This window comes from Symphalangus syndactylus, chromosome 23, assembly GCF_028878055.3.
Source record: "Symphalangus syndactylus isolate Jambi chromosome 23, NHGRI_mSymSyn1-v2.1_pri, whole genome shotgun sequence".
Lineage (NCBI taxonomy): Eukaryota > Metazoa > Chordata > Mammalia > Primates > Hylobatidae > Symphalangus > Symphalangus syndactylus.
The window spans coordinates 63,317,136-63,338,378 of NC_072445.2; the positions used below are offsets into that span (position 1 = coordinate 63,317,136).

Sequence of the window (21,243 nt, forward strand, 5' to 3'; positions counted from 1 at the left end):
CTTGTAGAATATCCCTCATTCTGGATTTGTCAGATTTTGTTTCCCTCATGATTAGATTCAGTTTGCGCACTTTTGCAAGAATACTACCTAAGAGATGTTGCCAACTCACAGGGACACATAACTCAATTATATTAGCAATGCTAAATTTGATCACTTAGTAAAGGTGGTGGCTACATCTCTTCATTCTAATAGTACATTTTCCTCTTAGGAATTGGTAAGCAATCTGTGGATTGTACCTTGAGTCCATGAGAATACCCTGTTCCCCAACTACTTGATAACAGTCCTTCACTGAATCTGTTGTTACATTAGGAGTTACAAATGATTCCGTAATAGTATCGTGCCTTTTATGTTTATTAACTGGCATTCTTTCCACACCTCCATTTTAGTGTTTGCTTCACTATGGAAATCAAGGTGTTTTTAAAGTTATTGATTTAAGGTTTTTTTAAATTCAATATAATACACTCCTTTAACATCATAATTCTTGTTGATGCTCAAATTGTCCCAAATGTGGCCAGTGGAAGCCACATTAAGCCATCTGTGTCTTTCATGTATCCCTAATAGTCTTTGAAGGCTTTCTTGCTTTGATAACACAAGCTTAACTTTGTACATTTCCTACCCAACACCTGGCATTAGCCCCTGTAGTTTCCCCAAATGGTTTTAACTCCCAGAATCTAACCCATTTTATATTACTTTTTTAAACTTTTTCAAGCCCGAGTGTCAAACCTTGGTTTCCTTTTGCACTTTGTTTACCCCTGTGAAGGAACTGTGGGGGAATTTTTTGGTGAACAATTATTTCTAAAGGCAAATAGCACGGTTCTCACTTAAAAAAATGGTCATAAGACTATAAATAGGCAGCACCATAAAATACAGAAGTGGCTAGAAGCTGGTAAGAGAGGAGTATGAAGTTAATGTATTCATACTCTGCCTATGGTACCCTTTTTTTTTTTTTTGTCTAAGACGGAGTCTGGCTCTGTCGCCCAGGCTGGAGTGCAGTGGCACAATCTCAGCTCACTGCAACCTCCATTTCCTGGGTTCAAGCAATTCTTCTGCCACAGCCTCCCGAGTAGCTGGGACTACAGGCACATGCCACCACTCCCTGCTAATTTTTATATTTTTAATAGAGATGGGGGTTTCACCATATTGGCCAGGCTGGTCTTGAACTCCTGACCTTGTGATCCGCCCACCTCAGCCTCCCAAAGTGCTGGGATTACAGACGTGAGCCACTGCGCCCAGCCTGGCATCCTTACTTTTTATTTGCATTTCCATAGTTAGCTGGTTGGTCTGGAAAAATGTGAGACTATTTCTGATGTGACATGACTCCTGATAAAAAGTTCTAGTGTATATCTCCCTGTTTGTATATATGAACCAAATTAAAACAGCCCACGTCAAACATATCCTCTCTTCAGGATACAGCCCCATGTCATCTCAGAGCTTCATGACAACATTGGCAGAAGCCTGGAGTAGAAGAAATTTGTCAATTGACTGTACTCTCTAGTTACTGTTTCAGCCCGAGGAACTGCTCTACACTGATGCTGCTGACCTGTTTTGATATCACTTTCCTGGAGTGGTCTCCAGACTCCTGTTCTAGGTTAGGCCTCTGTTATGGATTGGATTGGGTCCCTCAAAAATGCCTATGTTTAAGTACTAACCCACAATATGACTGTATAAGGAGACAGGGCAGTAAGAGGTAATTAAGGTTAAATGAGGTCATAAAGGAGGGGGGTACTCTAATCAGATAAGACTGATAGCCACCTATGAGCCAGGTCTCACTAGAAACCAGCCCTGCCTGCATCTTGAGCTTGTACTTTTAGCTTCCAGAACTGTGAGAAAATACACTTCCGTTTAAGCCGCTCACAGTCTGTGGCACCTTGTTGTGGCAGGGTAAGGTGACTAATACAGTCTCCCAGCTCTAGCATAAGGAATTTCCTTCACTTTTCCCAATACAGCATTTACCACATTTTCTTCTTCCTTTCGGATTATGAGGGCTATTTTTGCACCATGTGTTTCTAGCACAGACTCCATGGCTTCTGGCACAATGCACGGCACACGAACTCAGTATTTAATGCACAAAATTAATTTCAACTCCTCCAAATTAGGAGAGGGAGTAAGAGAAAGAAGAGGTGAAATAAGGAAGAAGAGTGCTGTGGAGGAAAAATAGCCCATGCAATGAGAATGGAAGTGACTTTCACTCTAAGTACTAAAAGCCCCCAATAATTTATCTAATCTTAATGATTTTTGTTCTATACAATTAGCATGTTTTCCTATTTTCAATCTGTACTATAAAATTTGTATTTATACTGTTGACATTTGAAAGTTGTCCCACTGATTGCTTTATCTGTTTCTGTCCCCACCCACATTGCCAATGCTTTGTTGTCAGGGGGCTTGTAAATTCTACTCAGTCTTCATAGTACCTAACCCAATACTAGACATGGTAGGTATTCAGTGAAGTCATGTTAATCTAATGACAAATGTGTGAATTTCAGTAGTTTCTCTTTGATCCAAAGGAACAGGCTTATACTTCCTTGTCCTTCAACAGGGAGCCAAGAACTCTTCAGAAATCATTTTCATGGGTTCCAGGACAATTCTTTCCTCTTACGGGACAAAGTGAAACACTATTTTGAGGATACCCAAAAAGCATCTTAGCAACTTCATGTTTTTTCAGTGCTATGATGGTGACTTTTGCCAATGCTACTTGGTACTCAATGTCCAGAATAGACTAGAACAGGGTATTGACCTCCAGGCTGGCCTCTTTACACAGGCCTTCTTTCCAAGGACTCCATCGGGTACATGACAGGCATCTGAGAAGTACTGAAAGGACTAACTTCAAAAGACTACCTTCTAATAAGAATTCAGAACCAAATAGTTTTTTAATGGTATTTCTTCATAGGTATTTAGTAAACAAATATTTTTAGGCCTATGATAAAAATATGCTAAATTTTTATACATGCTTATAAACATATTAAAACACAAAAACTTCAAAAGTCTAAAAGTTTATTGCCAGAATAGCAAACTTCATAAAGACACCTTTTTAAAGTACATCGAAAATTACAAGCAAAATAAACAGAAAACTTTGACCAAAGAAAAGCAAAGATTGCTGCTGTCATGCACATACAGTCAAATTAATACCAAACCAAACAAGTACATCAAAGAGTATATGGGTTATACAATCCACACTCTAAAACTAAAGGAGAGTCATTCCAAAATGCTTGGTTTTGGGTTGGGGGCTTGAGAGGGGGGCTGGTGCTGGGAGGGTAATTTTCTCCTAATACAGAATATGGAAATATTTAGATGAGAAGCAGAATGACTAAAATATCAGTGATACATTTAATTTTTATCTCCAAGAATAGAAAACTGTATTATAGGCTTCCAAAATTAAAGAATTGATCAGAAATCGAAGCACAGAAGAAACAAATCCTAAGTTCGATTTGTGCTATTGTTACAACTGATTAGCACTTCAGACGCACTGCATCCAAGTGTACTACTTACTTAAGATGAGCTAAGAAGATAAAAAGCCAGAACAGCCTTTACTATTTGATTTCAATCATGGCTATATTTCCTGTAAGCACAGAATGTCCTATCACCCTACTGCAAGCACCGGGATTTTCTTTTTTATTATTTAATAAAGTGGAAATTCATATAAATGAAGTCAAGGTATAGCAACCACTCCCAACTGACTACTAGTGCCCAATAGAACTACTGCTAAACGAGTAGGAATAAGAGTAAGAAGAATTCCCCGTGGCGTCAAAGCTTCCTCTCCGGGACCCACTGCGGGACCCGGAGCGAGATCCTGAGCGAGATCCCGAGCGGGAGCCGGAGCGGGAGCCCGGAGCGGAAGACATGTTGTAAGGGCTGGGTAAGCCCTTGGACGACACGGAGGCGGCTTCCAGAAGGCGCAGCCCAGTGATATCTTCTACCATGGAGCGATTTATGGCATCCTTATAGGATATTTTTAATTTGGTTTTGGGGCAGGTCAGGATTTTGGCATAGGTGCTGGTGTCTTGCAGCCTCTGCGCCGCGCGGCCATCGATGAACCCCTTCCGGATGGCTTCTTCGGTGCTTATCCTCCCATGCACTTCCGGATCAACGAGACCTCCCGTGAGGTACTGGAACTCCAGGAAGCGCTGGCCAGCCTCATACGGGAGCCATTTTTCTTTCACTGCCTCTGCCGCTGACATCTTCTTCTTTCCCTTCACGCCCTCGAAGCCTATGAAGGCTTTCTGAGCAGGCTTCAGCCTGGTGGCCATGTCTTGGTCAATCACACCCTGGGAGACTGCGTCCTGAAGTGACAGCTTCTGGCCCGTGGTTGGGTGGATGATGCCACCTGTGCAGGCCTGAGCCTCCAAAAGCCTCTGACCGGTGATGCTGTCAACGATGCCCCGCTCTATACCTTCTGTAATGGAGATTTTCTCCAGGTTTTCTGTGTCAAAGATGGCTGCAATGGGGCTCGATTCTTCCAGGGTGTCTGAAAAAGAGCTGCTCCTTATGGTTAAATTCCTGACGCTGGATATAGTGGAAATCTTACTTACTGATTCATGTCGGGAGCTGCTAAAAACATCATCGCTGACACCACTGCCCATGCTGCTGCTGGTGCCGACACCATTTTTCAAGGAGATCATGTCAGCAAATTGAGTGAGGCTGAGGCTGCCGGATCGGTACTGATCAAAGAACTTCCTGTCAACAAGGCCCTTGTCAATGGCATCTTGAATGTCATACTGACTGCCTGTCTTTCTATCTACCAGGACCACCCTAGTGGAGCCATCTGATCCCGTGATGGTTATTTCTTCCCATTCACATTCCTGCTCACACAGTTCTTTGAAGGTTTCATAATCAATTAGGCCCTTCTTGTAGGCCTCCTGAACAGACATTTCTTTATTGGTTTCTGGGTCAACTATGACCACTCTACGCTTCCTGAGGGTATTCTTTTGTGATGTCTGCACCTGTTTCTTCTTTTCTTTCAGAGGCAGAAGACAAAGCCCTGTTTCCTCATCCTTAATGCATCTTTCTTTTAGTTGCAGATAGGTAAGATTTTCTTCAGTGTTGGGGTCAAAAAATCCTTTGGTATCATCGCTTGGATCTGAGAGAATCTCACTGAGTTCCTCATTGAAATAGCCCCTCTTATATGCTATGTCAACTGGTAAACGATGGCTCTCCTTTGGGTCAATGATGCCCCCGGTTGCGATCTGTGCTTCTAATAAGCGAATACCATGGCCCTTTTCGATGAGTTCCTTATTCATGGCTTGGAACAAAGAGATGATGTTTCCTGTTTCAGGATCATTATACCCAGTGACAGCTCGTTCTGCAGACAGGAGCTTCTCTTTGAACTCAATGCCCACCAGACCTCTCTTGTAGGCTTCCTCCACTGGTAACCTCAAGTTGCTAACAGGATCCACTATAAAGCCAGTAGCTGCTTGGGCTTCCAGCAACTCCAGAGCAGTACCAGGTCGGACTAAGCCAATTTTCATGGCCTCATAAATGCCAAGCTTCTGTTTTGTGGTCTCATTATATATGCCTGCTATGCAGCTTGAACCCTGGAGGAAGTCCTTAATTCTCTCACCAACCTCATCATAAGAAATCTGACCAGATTCCAGTTCATTGACAGTGGATGGTCTCAATATACCAGAATCTACTAGCTCAGTGACGGTCACAGGTTGTCTGATTCCTTGGAAGGACATGCTTCTCTTCTGTACTGAAAGCAAGAGCAGACCAGTATGTGGTTCGATTCTGCACCGTTCCTTCAGCTGCACGTAACTGACCTTCTTTTTGGTGACTGGATCTACAAAGTTTTTCTGACTATCTCGGGGATCATTCAGGGATCGATACAAATCTCTATCAATCAGCCCCCGGGCCAAGGCGACATCTTTTGGCAAAAAGACACTGTTCACAGGGTCTACTACACCCCCTGAAGCAATCTGGGCTTCCAGCAGGCGCATTCCGGTTTCTCTATCAATCAAATTTTTCTTGATGGCTTCTGAAACAGATACTGTCTTGCCTGAAAATGGATCATCAAAACCAGTGATAGCCTTTTCTGCTGTATATATCTGCTGACGGTCATCGAAGTCAATGAGGTCCCGAGCTATGGCACTGTCGACAGTCAGCTTCTCATTCCGATGGGGATCAATTATACCACCTGTAGCTGCCTGGGCCTCCAGAAGCATGACTGTGGATTCTGGGCTGATTAATTTCTTTCTCTTGGCCTCTACCAAAGAGTATTTTTCCTTAGGAGAAGCAGATGCTCCAGCGATAGATCCTGCACCCCGAAGGAATGGCTGGATTTCAGAAGCAACTTCTTCCACTGACTTCTTCCCCTTCAATAGTTTATCCAAGGTTGTTTTGTCGATCAGCTGACACTCATAGAGCTGCATTGCGGTCACCTTCTTCCTCAGCCCATCAAACACCAGCTTGGAGGTGTCAACAGTCCACTCACACTCAGTCTGGGTCTCCCGATGGGACCCATATGGGCGCTGTCTGAGTTTATCGATCTCCCTCTGATATCGGGAGCGTTCTGTTTCTAACTGTGACTGTGTCTCCCTGGTAGAATCCTCCAGCTTACGCCTGCACCTCTCTTCAATTCTCTTGATCTCTGCTTGGAGTCTTTCGATCTCACTCCTAAGACTGTTCTTCTCTCTCTCACTCTTTTCTCTTTCTGATTCTATCTTCCTAATAGCCTCCTCCTTGCGGGAATATTGAGTCTTCCACTGATTCAGGTCATTCTGAATTTGCTGTTTCTCACACTCCAGGCGCTGTTTCACCCTGGTTTCTGCCTCTAGAGTTGCTTTTGCACGATTCAGCTCATCCTCCAGCCTCTGCAGCCTTGCCTTGTCTTGCTCCAGGACTTTGATTTTCACCAGAAGGCTCTCTCTTTCCTGCACCACCTGAGTGCACTGATTCTTTGATTCCTGAATCCTATTAGATGCCTGGAATTGAAAAAGAAAGAAATGGGAAAAAATAATGTTTTGAATCATATCATATTACTATCACGACTTAACTTCCTTTTGTGTATCTATCTTTAAAAAAAAAAAAAAGCCTTGCTTATTTTTTCTTTCTATATTGTCCCTGGATACACTGTGAGCTTGTTATTTTACAAATTTGTGGGGAAAATGCTGTAGATGTATGTTGCCCTTCAATAAATGGCTTCATACTTACTATTTTTTTCTATAGAAGGAACTGTAAGTTGCAGACCTGTCTTACTCTTAACAATAATTATGCTTTGAAAAAATGTGGGGAGTTTTGTTTCAGGTTATCATACCTGCTACACCTACATCTCACCTGTTACAGCTAGATGAACATACTTAATGAAGCAATACAAATATATGAAGGTATATATAATATATATAAAATATATATTATAGATAAATATATATTATGTAATTATATAATTTTATATATAATATATAGATATATATGTACACACACACATACACACCAACCCAGCCACACACAAATATCGCCTGTAGAAGTTAAATGTATTAGAAGTTAAAGAAGTTATTTTTAAGGGTTAGGAGAAGGAAAGTCAAACAAAAGGAGACACACTAGGGCCATGATCAAAAGCAAACACCAAATAATCCATGCAAAAAAATCATCTAAGCAGGCAAAAGAAAAAGTGTTTTAAAAATTGCATAGGGAAACACTTTAGTATGGCTTCTATTTAAGAAAATTTTCATTACAAATGTATGTCACAGCTCACTAAATAAGAGCTAACTTCTAAGAAGTAGAATGGAACATTCGGAGGAAGTTACACATGTATTAGTGTTCTTAAAAGCAGGGCCAAACACAGGCTACCCAGAGATCAGCATTTGATGCAATTAAATAGCAGGGCACACAGCACTGAAATTATTTTAAAGCAGTTATCTGGATTATGACAGGAAGTAGTAGAGCAGTAAAGAGAAAAATTAGATTTTCTATAAGTATCTATTAAGCAGCAAGAGCACAGTTCAGACGAGATAATAACGTGACAAATAATTTGAGAAACAGTGAAGCTGTGATCAAATATTTGTGAATACCTCTAAAGCCTGCTTTTGGAATTTCTCAATTTCCTGTCTCAAATTTTCCCTCTCTCTCTGTAAATCATTAATCAGCCCCTGCAGTTCCAGGGTCCGGTTGTTGCTGATCTGCAGCTGGCTCCTTAGTTCCAAGATGGTTGCATTTTTATCACTGTCCGCTTCGCTTCGTCCTCTCCTCAGGTCGTCGTACTCCAGCCTCAGTTTCCGCAGTTCTTCTTCTAACATCAAGTGCTCCTTGGTCAGGTTTTCTGTGAGAGACTGCAGCCTCTCAATTTCTATTTTGCTTTCATTTAAGCTTCTGCTTTTATCTTCTATCGCCTTCTGGAAATGCTCATTCCTCAAGTGAGCCTGTTTGACACTTTCCTGTTCCTGAAGTAACTGCCGCCTCAGGGCCTCGACCTCAGAAGAGAGCCTCCTCAGCTCTTCCTGGGTCCTCTGCTTTTCCCTCAGGTGGCCATCCAGCACGTCCCTCTGCTGCCGGAGGTCATCCTCACTCCTCTTCTTAACAATGGATGCCTGCTCCAGCTGCTGGGTCAGGTTGGTGATTTTGATGGCTTGCTCCTTCAGCGACCTCCTCATGCCTTCCAGCTCTTCCTCCAGCTTCTTCCTCTTGCAGGAGTCTTCTGACGCTGTCCTCTTCAGCCGATTCAGCTCCTCTTCCACCTTCTGCTTCTGCAGCTGCAGCTCTTTCAGAGAGCTCTGGAACCGCGTGATATCCTGGTCCTTCACAGTCCTCTCCTGGGAAACCCTTTCATAGTCGATTCTCAGGCGTGTCAGTTCTTGCTCCTGAACCTTCAGTTTGTTTATTGTCTCTGTCGCACTACTGTTTGCTTTCTGCAGGTCATACTGGACCTTTTGTAATCTCGCGTTTTCATCTTCCAGGCATTTCCGGTCATTTGTTTCTTTGTCGATCAGTTGTTTTAACCTTTCTATCTCCTTGTTTTTATCCTGGATGGTTTTGGCAGCATCATCAAGAGATTGCTTGTATCTTACGCTCTCCTCTGTTCGCATCTGAGTGACTTGTCTCAGCTCAACCTCCAGCTGCTGTTTCCTCTGAGACACCTCAGAGCCAGTGGCCTTTTGCTGTTGGACGTCTTCTTCCACCCTCCTGAGATTCTCTGTGGTCTGGGTTAGAGTGTTCTTCAGCCTCTTTATTTCTTCAGATAAGCTCCTGTTTTCTCGGGTGAGATTGTCTATCTGAGCCCGGTAGCCACTGGTATCCTCTTCCTTCTGCATGGTGAGTTGGTGGATGGTGGTCTTGGTGATGTTGATCTCGGTCTCAAACTGATTTTTTAAGCTAATGATCTCCTCATCATAATTGTTTCTTACCTTACTCAGTTCATTTTCATATTCCCAGCGGCGCTTGGCCTCCTCCTGAAACTCAGCTTTGAGTCTCTCGATCTCCTTGTTTTTGTCCTGAATGGTCTTGGCAGCCTCCTCCAGGGACTGCTTGTGCCGGGCATTGTCCTCAGAGCGCTGCTGCATGACCTGCTTCAGTTCTATCTCCAGATGCTGCTTCTTCTGCATTATCTCAGAGCCACAGGCCTTTTGCTGAAGGGCATTTTCTTCAGCTCGCCTTCGTTGCTCAGTGGCCTGCAAGATGCTGTCATTGAGCCTGACAATTTCATCCTTCAGATCTCGATTTTCCCTTGAGAGTCTATCAAGCTGGTTTCTAAGATTTTTGGAATCATCCTCTTTTTGCATGGATATCTCCTTGATGGTGGTCTTCGTAATGTTAATCTCTGTTTCATACTTGTTCCTTAAATTACTCATCTCCTCATTATAGTGGTTTCTTACCTTTGCCAGCTCATTTTCATATTCTGTCTTCCGGGCACCTTCTTCCTGCAGAAGAACCCTCAACCTTTCAATCTCGTACTCCTTCTCCTTGATGGCTTTCTCAGACTCTAATTTCTGCCAACCAAGGTTCTCCTTTTCACATTGCCTTGCTTTCTGCAGTTGGTCATAGTCATTCTTCTGTTGGTCAAATCTGTCTTCCACAGATTTTCTTCTTCTCTTTTCATCTTCAATCTCATAAGTCAGTCGGGTGATCTTCTCATTGAGTTCTTTTATTTGGCCATAGCACTTGTCTAGATTTTGCTTAGCTGACTTCCCATCCAGCTCAGCCTGTCTCTTCAGCTCCTCCAGGCTCGCAAGCTTCGCTTTGAACTGGGAACACTCTGCCTGGTATTTCTGCAGGTTCTGATCCAGGAATTTGTTCTTATTACAGTTTTCCGAGTTGGCATCTCGGGCCAGTCTGAGCTCCTCTTCCAAAACTTCGATCTTGGTATTTTTCAGCTGTGGAATGAAATCAGAAATTATGTCAAAAGAAAAACACCTCACATTCCAAGAAAGAAGCAGTACTTTTCCCCTCCCAGACCAATGTGCATTCTCATTTCTCTTTACACACACGGACACACATGTAAAGAGTGACTAGGCAAAAATTCAAGAAATCTGGATTCTCATCATAATTCTTGCACCAGCTGCTCATATGATCTTAGCAAATGATATATTCTCTTTGAGTCTGAGCTACCTCATCTGTAAAATGAGGGAATTTCTTTCAAGATCAAAAGCTCATGATTTCGTAAATTATGTTCCCTTTATTTCAAGTTTACATTAAAGTAAGTTTACATATAAACTCAATTTAAGGATCATAAATGAGGAATAAAGGGAACAATCACTGAATATAAAAAATTCAAATATACCTAGTCCAACATGTTATCTTTAACACAGAGAAATAAAGCAAATTCCTTAACCAAACATTAAATCAAATGACTTTTGTTTGGCAAAGTTGTTGCAATATTACGACTATTACTTAAGTTCATTTAAAGCAGTGTATTGGAGCATGGAAGTAACCCCAGACTTACAAACAAGCAGTATTACACTAAACCTTTAGAGGAAATACAGGTTCACCAGGATGTGTCCAAATCCACGTTGTAATGTGGAAGTAATAATAAGGTTCTATTCTATTTTCTTTTTTGATGCTCCAAGGAAAAGATAGTAGTAAATTACCTTCAGATCTTCCAAACTCTTCAGCATCTCACTTAAGAACCTGTAATAGTCTCCAGATCTTGTAAGTAATTCAATGTACCGAGCATGAACATCTGCAGCCTTGGAGAAAAGGAAGGAAAGAAAGAAAAAGATATTGTATTAAAAAAAAAAAGTCCTATGTAATTTGGCCAATTTTGTTTTCTAAAATAGTGAAATTATAGAGTGAATTCTCTTCTTTAGTGTGTTCATTCCAAAATCAGCAAAAGAAAGTACAGCAAAACAAAGGGCCAAAAATGTATCCCATTCTCATCTCTCCAGGCTGTTTCCCCTAAACCATCTGACAGGTACGATAGTCTCTGACATCTTTGAGAAGAAGCTGTCTTTTAGAAATTTCTGTATTTTCCACTTTTTAGAAGTCTCTCTCATCAAACCCAGAAATTTAAGCCCGATTTCTACAAAGACTGTAAATAACAGATTCCTGATCATTTCTGAAAATGTATCATACATCAATGACTCACACTGGAAGGCACATAACCTGCTATTAAACCTCTTAAAGTGGTACCCTATAACAGGATGAAATCAGCGATGGTAAGGAAGACAGGCAGGAGACAGGGAAAAGGGAAGAAGCAGAAGGAGGAGCAGGTTTTAAGAGATATGTGATGACATATATACCTCTTGCAGAATCACCCCAGAAGGGGACTGAATCATGGTCCTCTTGATAGGTATGTTCAGCAGAGTTTCCAGTCCTGAGGTGTATGAGGCCAGCTGGAGCTCATAATCCTGCAGCAAAATGAAGTTTAAGAAAAGTGTCCTTCATAGACTTAAAAAGCATCACTAACAGCTACAGTTCCACAGTTTTAAATCATTGGGCTGCATGGCTAATTGCCCACTCCAAAGACAATGTGCCACTAGTGGCCAAGCAGCTAATACTACATTAGCGCAGTGGCTCACGCCCGTAATCCCAGCACTTTGGGAGGCCGAGGTGGGCAGATCCCCTGAGATCGGGAGTTCAAAACCAGCCTGACCAACATGGAGAAACCCTGTCTCTACTAAAAATACAAAATTAGCCGGGCATGGTGGTGCATGCCTGTAATCCCAGCTACTCAGGAAGCTGAGGCGGGAGAACCACTTGAACCCAGGAGGCAGAGGTTGCGGTGAGCCGAGATCACACCACTGCACTCCAGCCTGGGCAACAAGAGCAAAACTCTGTCAAAACAAACAAACAAACAAACAAACAAACAAACAAAAAACCATTATTAAACCAAGCAGTACATCTTTGTATGCTAAATGGAGAATGCAGCACCTACCACCAGTCAAAGAATAGAAACCAGCCATTCAAATGGATACTGCCAATGTGGAATGAATTCAAGCTAATAGATTTTTAATTTTCATGGTTTGTTCAGAAAAGAATATATACAGACCGTAATTGCTATCCTCAGGAAGTGTATACTCTTTACAACAAATCAGCAAGTCATGCAGTTAATAATAATCTTGGTGAAACACCAACATTCTTTATGAAACCAACATACCTTAATTGAATTTGCGCAAAGTTCAGCAATTTTTTGTACTTCCTCTGATTTGTCTCGTTTGCCAGATATTTCATTATGCAAGTTCTATACAAAAAGTAAAATATTTACCAATGTTAATGCATACAAATATTTTTAAATAAATGTGATTTCACTCTTTTACCACTGTTATTTGTACCTTTTTTTCAGTTTATTATGACATGTACTTGTCTCATATTCTTATAGTTACAACTTAGGAGATAAGCATTTTTTCCATTCAGAAAAGAGAAGCAAGCTCTTTAACTTACTATCTTTAAGAGGTTACTTTCTAGTCAGCCTGTTTTCTGGGCCTATCCCCTCAATTTATAAAGATAATTTATGATAACATGAAGAGAACAATATTACGTTATTTCTATGTTCATAATTTGCATCTCCTTGTAAACATCTCAGTTGCTTTTCCTCTAGGCATTCTTTAAGCCTTCACAAAATGGATTAGTAATATTAAATATTCATCATTTCAAACCTAGGCACTGATGCAAAAACCAGAGGAAAACATGAATTACACCCAATTAATCTCAAAACAGCTACGGAACAAAAAGTTGGCTTATACCTTCTGCTCATTCAAAAACCGCATGACTGTGTTGGAATCTCCAAATTTCATGGATTCTAAGGAATCCTGGCGGCGTTTAGCATCATAGAGCCACTTGCAGAAAGCCTGATAGTTATCACGATAATTCCTCAATTGCTTGATTTGTTTCTCCAGGTCCCATAATCTGGGGGGAAATAGATACAATAAATATCTTATTAGTTCCTAAAATATGTAACATACAGTCACCCAGAAATTCACTAGGTATATACCCAAGAAAACTGATCATATTCCCACATAAAAACTTATACATGAATGTTCATAGCAGCACTTTTTATCACAGCCAAAAACTGGAAACAACTCAGGTATCAACTGATGAAAGGATCAACAAAATGTGGTACTGCCAAACAATGGAATATTATTCAATCGTAAAAACACATGAAAAAAATGGAAAATGATGTACTGAAACATGCTACAACACAGATGAACTTTGAAAGCACGGTACTGAGTGAAAGAATCCAGTCACAATGGACTACATATTGTATGAATCCAGTTATATAAAATTTCCAGAATAGGCAAATTCATATTCCAGAGATTTTTTTAAACTCTTATTTGCAGAAAGGCATTTTTTTCCCTAAGATTTAATTTTCATAAACTTTTGAAGAATGCTAACTCAAGGCAGCTACTCCTTCCAAGAGTCATAACAAGAGTTTATAGGACACAAAAGAGCTGGCTAAAGGGCTTCTGCCATTTCTTTAAGACCCTGGATGGTACCTGGCCTGCACGGGGTTGGCTATTGTGATGCACTGTCCTTCCATTTCTAACAAAGCTGCATACAGGCAGTCCATGAAAAGAGCATCTGTTATGCTTAACTTACATTTTTAAAAAACAAAACCTCTGTTTTCTACAGTGGCTCCCTTCAAGTGACATTATCTTGTGAACAACCAAAAGGGGAGAAGATGGGGAAGGAGCAGGAGGAGGCTAGCATACCTAAAGTCGATCTGTTTATCTATCTTTTGCCAGCGGTCTGTCAGCTGTGTGACTTTTTCACCGAACTTGCCCAAGTCCAGATCATAAAGCGGATACTGCTGTGAAGTCTGAGAGTGGATCTGCTGGGCTTTCTGTAGTTCTGTCTTCATAGTGGCCAACAATGACTTCTTCAAGTTCAAGTCATTTTTTATTTTCTGCAAGATGAAAAAAAAAAGATTGCAAATTAATCCTTTCTCCCATTGTATGCTACACTACAAGTCACCAAATCCGGGGGGCAAAGTTTATAAAACACTTTAGAATATTCATAATTTAAAGTGCTAACAGTCAATCTAGGGAAATATATTGACTGAATTGCATTTCCCAGTATTTGTTCCAATAATCTAGTTCCTTGTGCTATCCTGTTATAATAATAAAGTATATGAACATATTAAAGTTTCTAAGAAGTCCCACAGTAAGGAAACCAGTTTAACTCAGCATTCCCCAAAACTAATCCCATCACGAATTACTTTCTTATATAGTTGCTGCTAACACACTCTGGAAAACAGAGTTACAGAGATGACAACTGATGTCAACCTGTGTGGCCACTGAAACCCAATAATCCTCAAAACTCATGAAAACCTAGTGAGGCTTTATAACTGGGAGCTCAGTTCTGAATTAGTTCCTGTAGATTGGGCCACTGTTATAAGCTTTCAAGTTACCTTCAGTCCACAGCGGTAAGCTTCCACTTTATCCAGGTCTAGGCAGACAGTTTCCTCCTCAGTGAGCCTGGCTTCATAAACCTTCAACATGTCTTCTGTTTGGAGAATAGCCTGGAGCAGTGCCCTTACTGTGCATAAGCTGGAAAGAGCAAAAGAAGCAGATAAAATTGCCAGTGACATAATTAGTCTGTGAAGAGTTGCCTCTCACAGCTAGTAATGAAAGAGAACAATGTCAAAGCAGATAAAAATTTATTTTGTCTATTTTTTATCTATTGTGATTCAGACCAACATTTTGTATTCACTGAAGAATTCTCAAGTTCTGGCCCTTAGAGCATAACTTAGTTCTAAGATAACATTATAGTTCAGAATAGTGGAATTAACAAGTGAGGCTAGCGGAATTAACATGCTCTCCAAACCACAGAAGGATGTGAGTAAATCTCTAGTAACAGAGAAACTGTAACGCAAGCATCTGAAGCAAATGAAGTCTGACAAAAAGAAGCTTGAGAAAAGGAAAATATGAGGTTAGTGTTGGCTGAGTTTACCTATTTAAGTAGCCATCTGTAACACCATTGATATTTTCCAGTTTCTGAAATAGTCCAAACACTTCATTCTGTAAATAGCAGTACTTTTCAGACCCTCTGAAGCTGGCAAGCATATCTTTAAGCTGGTTGAGAACCTCGGCAATCGCTTGCGAATCATTCTGCACACTCTGCCAACAATGAAGGAAAGCTCTTTTGATTTAGCTGATTCTTTTTATTACCGTATATATTTAAGGCGTACAATATGCTGTTTTAATACACATAGACACAGTGAAATAATTACATCAGGTAAGTAAATTAACATATCAGTCAACTTCCATGGTTATCTTTTTTTTTTTTTTTTTTTTGGAGACGGAGTTTCGCCGTCGTTGCCCAGGCTGGAGTGCAATGGTGCGATCTCGGCTCACCGCAACCTCCGCCTCCCAGGTTCAAGCGATTCTCCTACCTCAGCCTCCCGAGTAGCTGGGATTACAGGCATGTGCCACCACGCCCGGCTAATTTTGTATTTTTAGTAGAGATGGGGTTTCTCCATGTTGAGGCTGGTCTCGAACTCCTGACCTCAGGGGATCCGCCCACCTCGGCCTCCCAAAGTGCTAGGATTACAGGCGTGAGCCACCGCGCCCAGCCCTTATCTTTTTTTGTATGTGTGGTAAGAGCACCTAAAATCTACTCTCAGCAAAATTTCAATATACACTACAAGATTACTACCTGTAGTCTTCCGCTGAATTTAGATCTCTAGATTTATTCATCCCACACAAATGCAAGTTTGTATCCTTTACATCTGCCCATTTCCTCCTCCCTCCCCACCTCTGGTAACCACCATCCTACTCTCTGTTTCTATGCATTCAACTTTTTTCTTAGAATTTACACATAAGTGAAATCAAGCAGTATTTGTGTCTGGTGTATTTCACTTAGCATAATGTCCTCCACGTTCATCCGTGCTTTTGCAAATGGCAAGATCTCTTTTTTTTTTTTTTTTTTGAGACAGAGTCTCGCTCTGTTGCCCAGGCTGGAGTGCAATGGTGTGATCTTGGTTCACTGCAACCTCCACCTCCTGGGTTCAAGCGATTCTCCTGCCTCAGCCTCCTGAGTAGCTGAGATTACAGGCACACGCCACCACACCCGGCTAATTTTTGTATTTTTAGTAGAGATGGGGTTTCACCATGTTGGTCATGCTGGTATTGAACTCCTGACCTTGTGATCCACCCGCCTCGGCCTCCCAAAGTGCTGGGATTACAGGTGTGAGCCACTGCACCTGGCCCCAGGATCTCTTTCTTTTTTAAAGGTAAACAGTACTCCACTGTGTGTGTGTATAGTCATGTGTCTAATAATGATGCTTTGGTCAATGATGAACTGCATACACAATGGTGGTCCCTTAAGATATACACACACACACATATATACATACATATAAACACACACACACACACGCGCACACATTTTTTTTTAAAGAGAAGGGTCTTGCTGTCTTGCCCAGACTGGAGTACAGTGGTACAATCATAGCTCCCTGTAGCCTCCAACTCCTGAGCTCAAGCAAGTAGCTGGGATTACAGGCATGTGCCACTGCATCCAGCCCCCATAAGATTATAATATTGTATTTTTATTGTATCTTTTCGACGTTTAGATATATTTAGATACACAAATACTTACCATTGTGTCACAATTGCCTACAGTATTTAGTACAGTAACATGCCCTACAGGTTTGTAGCCTAGGTGTATAGTAGGCTATACCATCTAGGTTTGTGTAAGTATGCTCTATGACACTTGCACGACAAAATCGCCTAACCATGCATTTCTTAGAATGTACCCCTGTCATTAAGCAACACAACTACATTCCACAGTTTTGGCATACTGATCACACAGAGGTTAGGACTCTGCATTGTAGCTGTCAATCTTATGATCATTTTTGCCCTTAAAAAGTCCACTAAAAGTAAAGGATTCAAGAAAGAGAGAGGAGTTGACCTTCTATGTCTTTCTTGAGTATGGCCTCATTAACACTGTAAATGTGATCCTCTTAGAATATCTGTATTTTGGCCTTCCAATGCAGTGTGCCCAGGCTTGGTTGAGCAGAAAACATCACTGAGTTAGAAGCTGACACACCTGGGCCATAGTCACACTCTGTCTATGGCTTTGAGATCGTATCTCACCAACCAAATCTCTTCATGTCAGTGTCATGTCTACAAATAAAGATCATTCCCCCTGTCTAACCCATATCATAGGCTGTTCTCTAGAAGAAGCCAAATTAATGCTTGTGAAAACTTTTGAGATGGACTGTAGCCTGATTCAACAACACACAAATGAACAGTTTAACCCCCAGCCTGATAACCGTCTACAAATTTGGAAACATAAGACATAAGGAAATCCTGCCAGAAGCCTGTTTTCTTGAAAATTAATATTTTTGCTTACAAACATTTAAACCAGGATTTTTTTTATTCATTTGCAGGTAATAAAAATACACAGGGAAATCAGGCAAAATACTAGCAGATACCTACCTTAAGCTCATTAATTTTCACTGTGATGTGGTGTGAAGACCCCTGGTCTGCTAGAGGGAGGTTTTTGAGAGTCATCCTGCCCTCGCAGTGTTCTATCTGCCTGCGAATCTTCTGCAGCTCCATCAGCATCCATGTTTCTTGCTTGTCATTTTCTCTGTTGGCTTCAATTACTTTATTATGGTTGACATCTTGGCAGGTTCCATGATGAGTGATTTCAGTTGTGGTCACTGTAAAAAGAAGTTAGGGCCACAAAAATCAGAGAATACCTAGGTATCAAGGTGCTAGGCCTCAAAAAACATCCATACTACCTAAAAGTATACCTTCTTCCTTTGAATTTCAGAATCAATTCTGAAAATTTAGTGCATGAAGAACACTGGCTATATAGCATTCAGAGAAATGGTTCTGAAACCAGTTTTATGCAAACTCCTTTCTCTTTAAAATGGCATGGATGGTTGATATAAAGAGAAAGATGTTCCAAGCTGACCTGTCTGGTGCTGGGGATAGCCAGGGAGCTGAATGACCAGGGTCTGGTAATGCTTCTGGGCATCGGTGAACTGAGACTGTATTTTCCGCTTGTCATCATCTCCAAACATCTCTGAGCCTTGGCTATTTCTGATGAACTCTTGGTAATGTAACTCAAGGTCGGCTATCGTCTTCGTGTAATCTTCCTGCCGCATTGTTTTCAGCTGAAAGGAAACAGGCAGAAGTGATTTGGGATTTATGACTGCCCCACAATGCAATCAAGAAGAGTTGGCCAAAAAATGCCACCCACTAGATGGGACTCAACGCAACACTCATCACAGGCTCATTAAGATATAAAAGGTCTTTTAGGGTTTAGACATTGTTCCCAAGAACCACAGGAATGGGTTGCTAATTTTTTTTTTTTTTTTGCCTACAGAATATTTTTCTTCAAATGAAATATTATTCAGAAGCCCTAAATGTAAAGCAGAGCCCAGCAAAGCTGCTCCAACTAAAAAGAGAAAAAGGGCTCGGGGGACCCAAAAAGGTACTTTCTGTGCCCCTCTCCTCACTTCCATCCCTGTCACTGCTAAAGGATCTCCCTCCCCTGCTAGGATTCTTCAGACTACGATCTGAAAACAACTGATTTAGAGTAACTAACGCTTTGGGTGCTCCTCCAAGAATTCTATCCCACCTTTTACTTCTGTGATACCCAGTTAATCCTTTATGACCTAACTTTCCATTACATCAAAGGAGCATAGGGTCCAGAATCTTACAGGAGTGCGTGGCTTTTCCACAGGCACCTCTGGCTTGCTTGTCAGGCCACCTGAATTAGTACTGCTTCTTTCTCTCATAATCAGCCATATGCTAATCCTTCCCATTCTCTATTGGACAGACCAGAACCTCTAAGGAGGGCTGAGCTGACTTGCTTGACGAGACACAAAAGCACTGCTACACAGCAAGAAGGTTGAACTGTTGGACACAGGCACTGCGGGGGGCAGCACGGCCCTCCCTCCAGGCAGCCTAAGTGGCCCTGAGGACATACCTTGGCGATCGTCATGGCCCTGATCTTCTCTATGTCAATCATGCAGTAGTGCCAGGACACCAGGCTCTTCATGTTGATGTAAAGCTGGTTCCACAGAGCTAAGATGGCTTCGTAGTACTGCTCAATCCTAAGAGGCACAAAGGGAAAACATGCTAGAGGCAGGCTCTCACACTTCATCCCAAATGGGAAACCTGGACACGCTCACACCACTGCACAAACACCTACAACAGTCACTGATAAAGTAACAGGTAGAGGTATAACTTTGAAAACAGTCCACAGATTTGGATTCATTTACTCCCCAAAAGTACATTCTGAATTATCTACATTATTGGCTGACATATATACAACTTTTTGTTGTTGTCTTGTTTTTCGGCAACTTTGTAATTGACAGAGGTCTAAGGCAGGATGGCAAGGTGCATTGGATGCCAGTGACCCAAAGCTTGGTCATGAGCACACAGCAGCTTACTACACTACTCTCTCTATTCTGCGTGTGGTTGAAGATTTCCATACTAAATGGTTTAAAGGAATCTGCCATGGCCAATCTGTTAAATGACTGTTCTTCCTACAATGAGTGAATATTGATATTAAAGGCATTTTATGTTTGTGGCTACATGTAAAACGACTGATTTTCTAAGAAAAGGAGAACCTTAAAATGATGCCTTTGAAGTGCATGACAAGTATTATTCACTCTGACCCCCCTACAGTCAGACATTCCTTTTTTTTTTTTTTTTTTTTTGAGATGGAGTTTTGCACTTGTTGCCCAGGCTGCAGTGCAATGGCACGATCTCAGCTCACTGCAACCTCCCCATCCTGGGTTCAAGCAATTCTCCTGCCTCAACCTCCTGAGTAGTTGGGCTTACAGGCATGTGCCACCACACCTGGCTAATTTCATATTTTTAGTAGAGATAGGGTTTCTCCATGTTGGTCAGGCTGGTCTCAAACTCCTGACCTCAGGTGATCCGCCTACCTCGGTCTCCCCAAGTGCTGGGATTACAGGCGTTAAGCCACCACACCCGGCCGGATATTCCCTTTTATCCTTCAATAACGACTGTCTATTCAACATAAAATTGTAAGACAAAGTGAAGGTGACCTTCACAAGGTTCCTTTTTTTAAAGGTGGTTATTATGGCAAGGCATCATGTGTCTAAGCTTCAGGTATAAGCACTTGCCCTCTTCCTCTGCCCTCGCATTCATGCGTGCATGCGTGGCTTTGGGAACGTGGATGACTTACTTGCAAGAGAGGTCCACGGCCAGTGGGTTCGGAGGAGGGATGATCAGCCCCACGGAGGGAACGAGCATGTCAACGCCTCCCGGGCCCGTCACGTACCACTTGCTGCGCTCATTGTTGTCCTTCAGGATACACTCATCCCCCTTATGCACGATTTTCTGTAAGGCAAGCAGCCCCAGGGTTTGGCCTTATTCACAAGTATGTGTTTTTATTTTTTTTTTCTCAAAGATAGAAACAGAGATGAATACGTGCAAATTATTACAGCTTTTACCTTACTTTTTTCCCCTCAAATGAAGCTGATCATCATACAACCCAACGGTACTGATGCTTTAAATAATACATGTGAGCCTAAAAGGTATACATGAAGTGAGCTCCATTTTATTTATTTATTTGGTCTCACTGTGTCACCCACAGTGAGTGACATTCACTTTATATGCAACATAAAAGCATCATTTCTCATTTCTTTTATCAGAAATTTAAAGATGAGAGTGATCACAGACAAGTTTTACATACTAGAAGAAAAGTATTAAGCCTTACGAATTCTTAAAAGTTCTAAAAATAACTATTGTCCTTATTATTGACAACTACCATATGATTCAGAACAGAGCTGCTGCTTTTGTTCCATAGCTGCTGCTTTCATAGATCAAAGACATTGACTATGGTGATTATTGAACTCTAGATTAAATGTTGCTTTCTTGATGGACAAAAATTTGT

At 41.4% G+C, this 21,243-nt stretch overlaps 1 protein-coding gene across 3 annotated transcripts in view; it reads right to left on the reverse strand.

Moving 5' to 3' along the window:
* Nucleotides 1-2,839: 2,839 nt before the first annotated feature.
* Nucleotides 2,840-21,243, reverse strand: part of DSP (desmoplakin) — a 45,738-nt gene continuing 27,334 nt past the window's right edge. Inside the window, exons 12-24 of one of the 3 annotated variants that reach the window (XM_055263092.2) lie at nucleotides 20,533-20,687; nucleotides 19,303-19,429; nucleotides 18,283-18,484; nucleotides 17,799-18,025; nucleotides 15,310-15,476; nucleotides 14,768-14,906; nucleotides 14,070-14,263; nucleotides 13,104-13,266; nucleotides 12,518-12,601; nucleotides 11,661-11,768; nucleotides 11,010-11,108; nucleotides 9,330-10,295; nucleotides 2,840-6,914 (exon numbers count right to left, since the gene is read on the reverse strand). In XM_055263092.2, coding sequence (XP_055119067.2) covers nucleotides 3,678-6,914; nucleotides 9,330-10,295; nucleotides 11,010-11,108; nucleotides 11,661-11,768; nucleotides 12,518-12,601; nucleotides 13,104-13,266; nucleotides 14,070-14,263; nucleotides 14,768-14,906; nucleotides 15,310-15,476; nucleotides 17,799-18,025; nucleotides 18,283-18,484; nucleotides 19,303-19,429; nucleotides 20,533-20,687 — 5,868 coding nt within the window. In that variant the 3' untranslated portion in view covers nucleotides 2,840-3,677. Of the gene's footprint in view, nucleotides 6,915-8,000; nucleotides 10,296-11,009; nucleotides 11,109-11,660; nucleotides 11,769-12,517; nucleotides 12,602-13,103; nucleotides 13,267-14,069; nucleotides 14,264-14,767; nucleotides 14,907-15,309; nucleotides 15,477-17,798; nucleotides 18,026-18,282; nucleotides 18,485-19,302; nucleotides 19,430-20,532; nucleotides 20,688-21,243 lie in introns of all 3 variants that reach the window. The other 2 variants (XM_055263093.2, XM_055263091.2) reach the window with 2 other exon arrangements.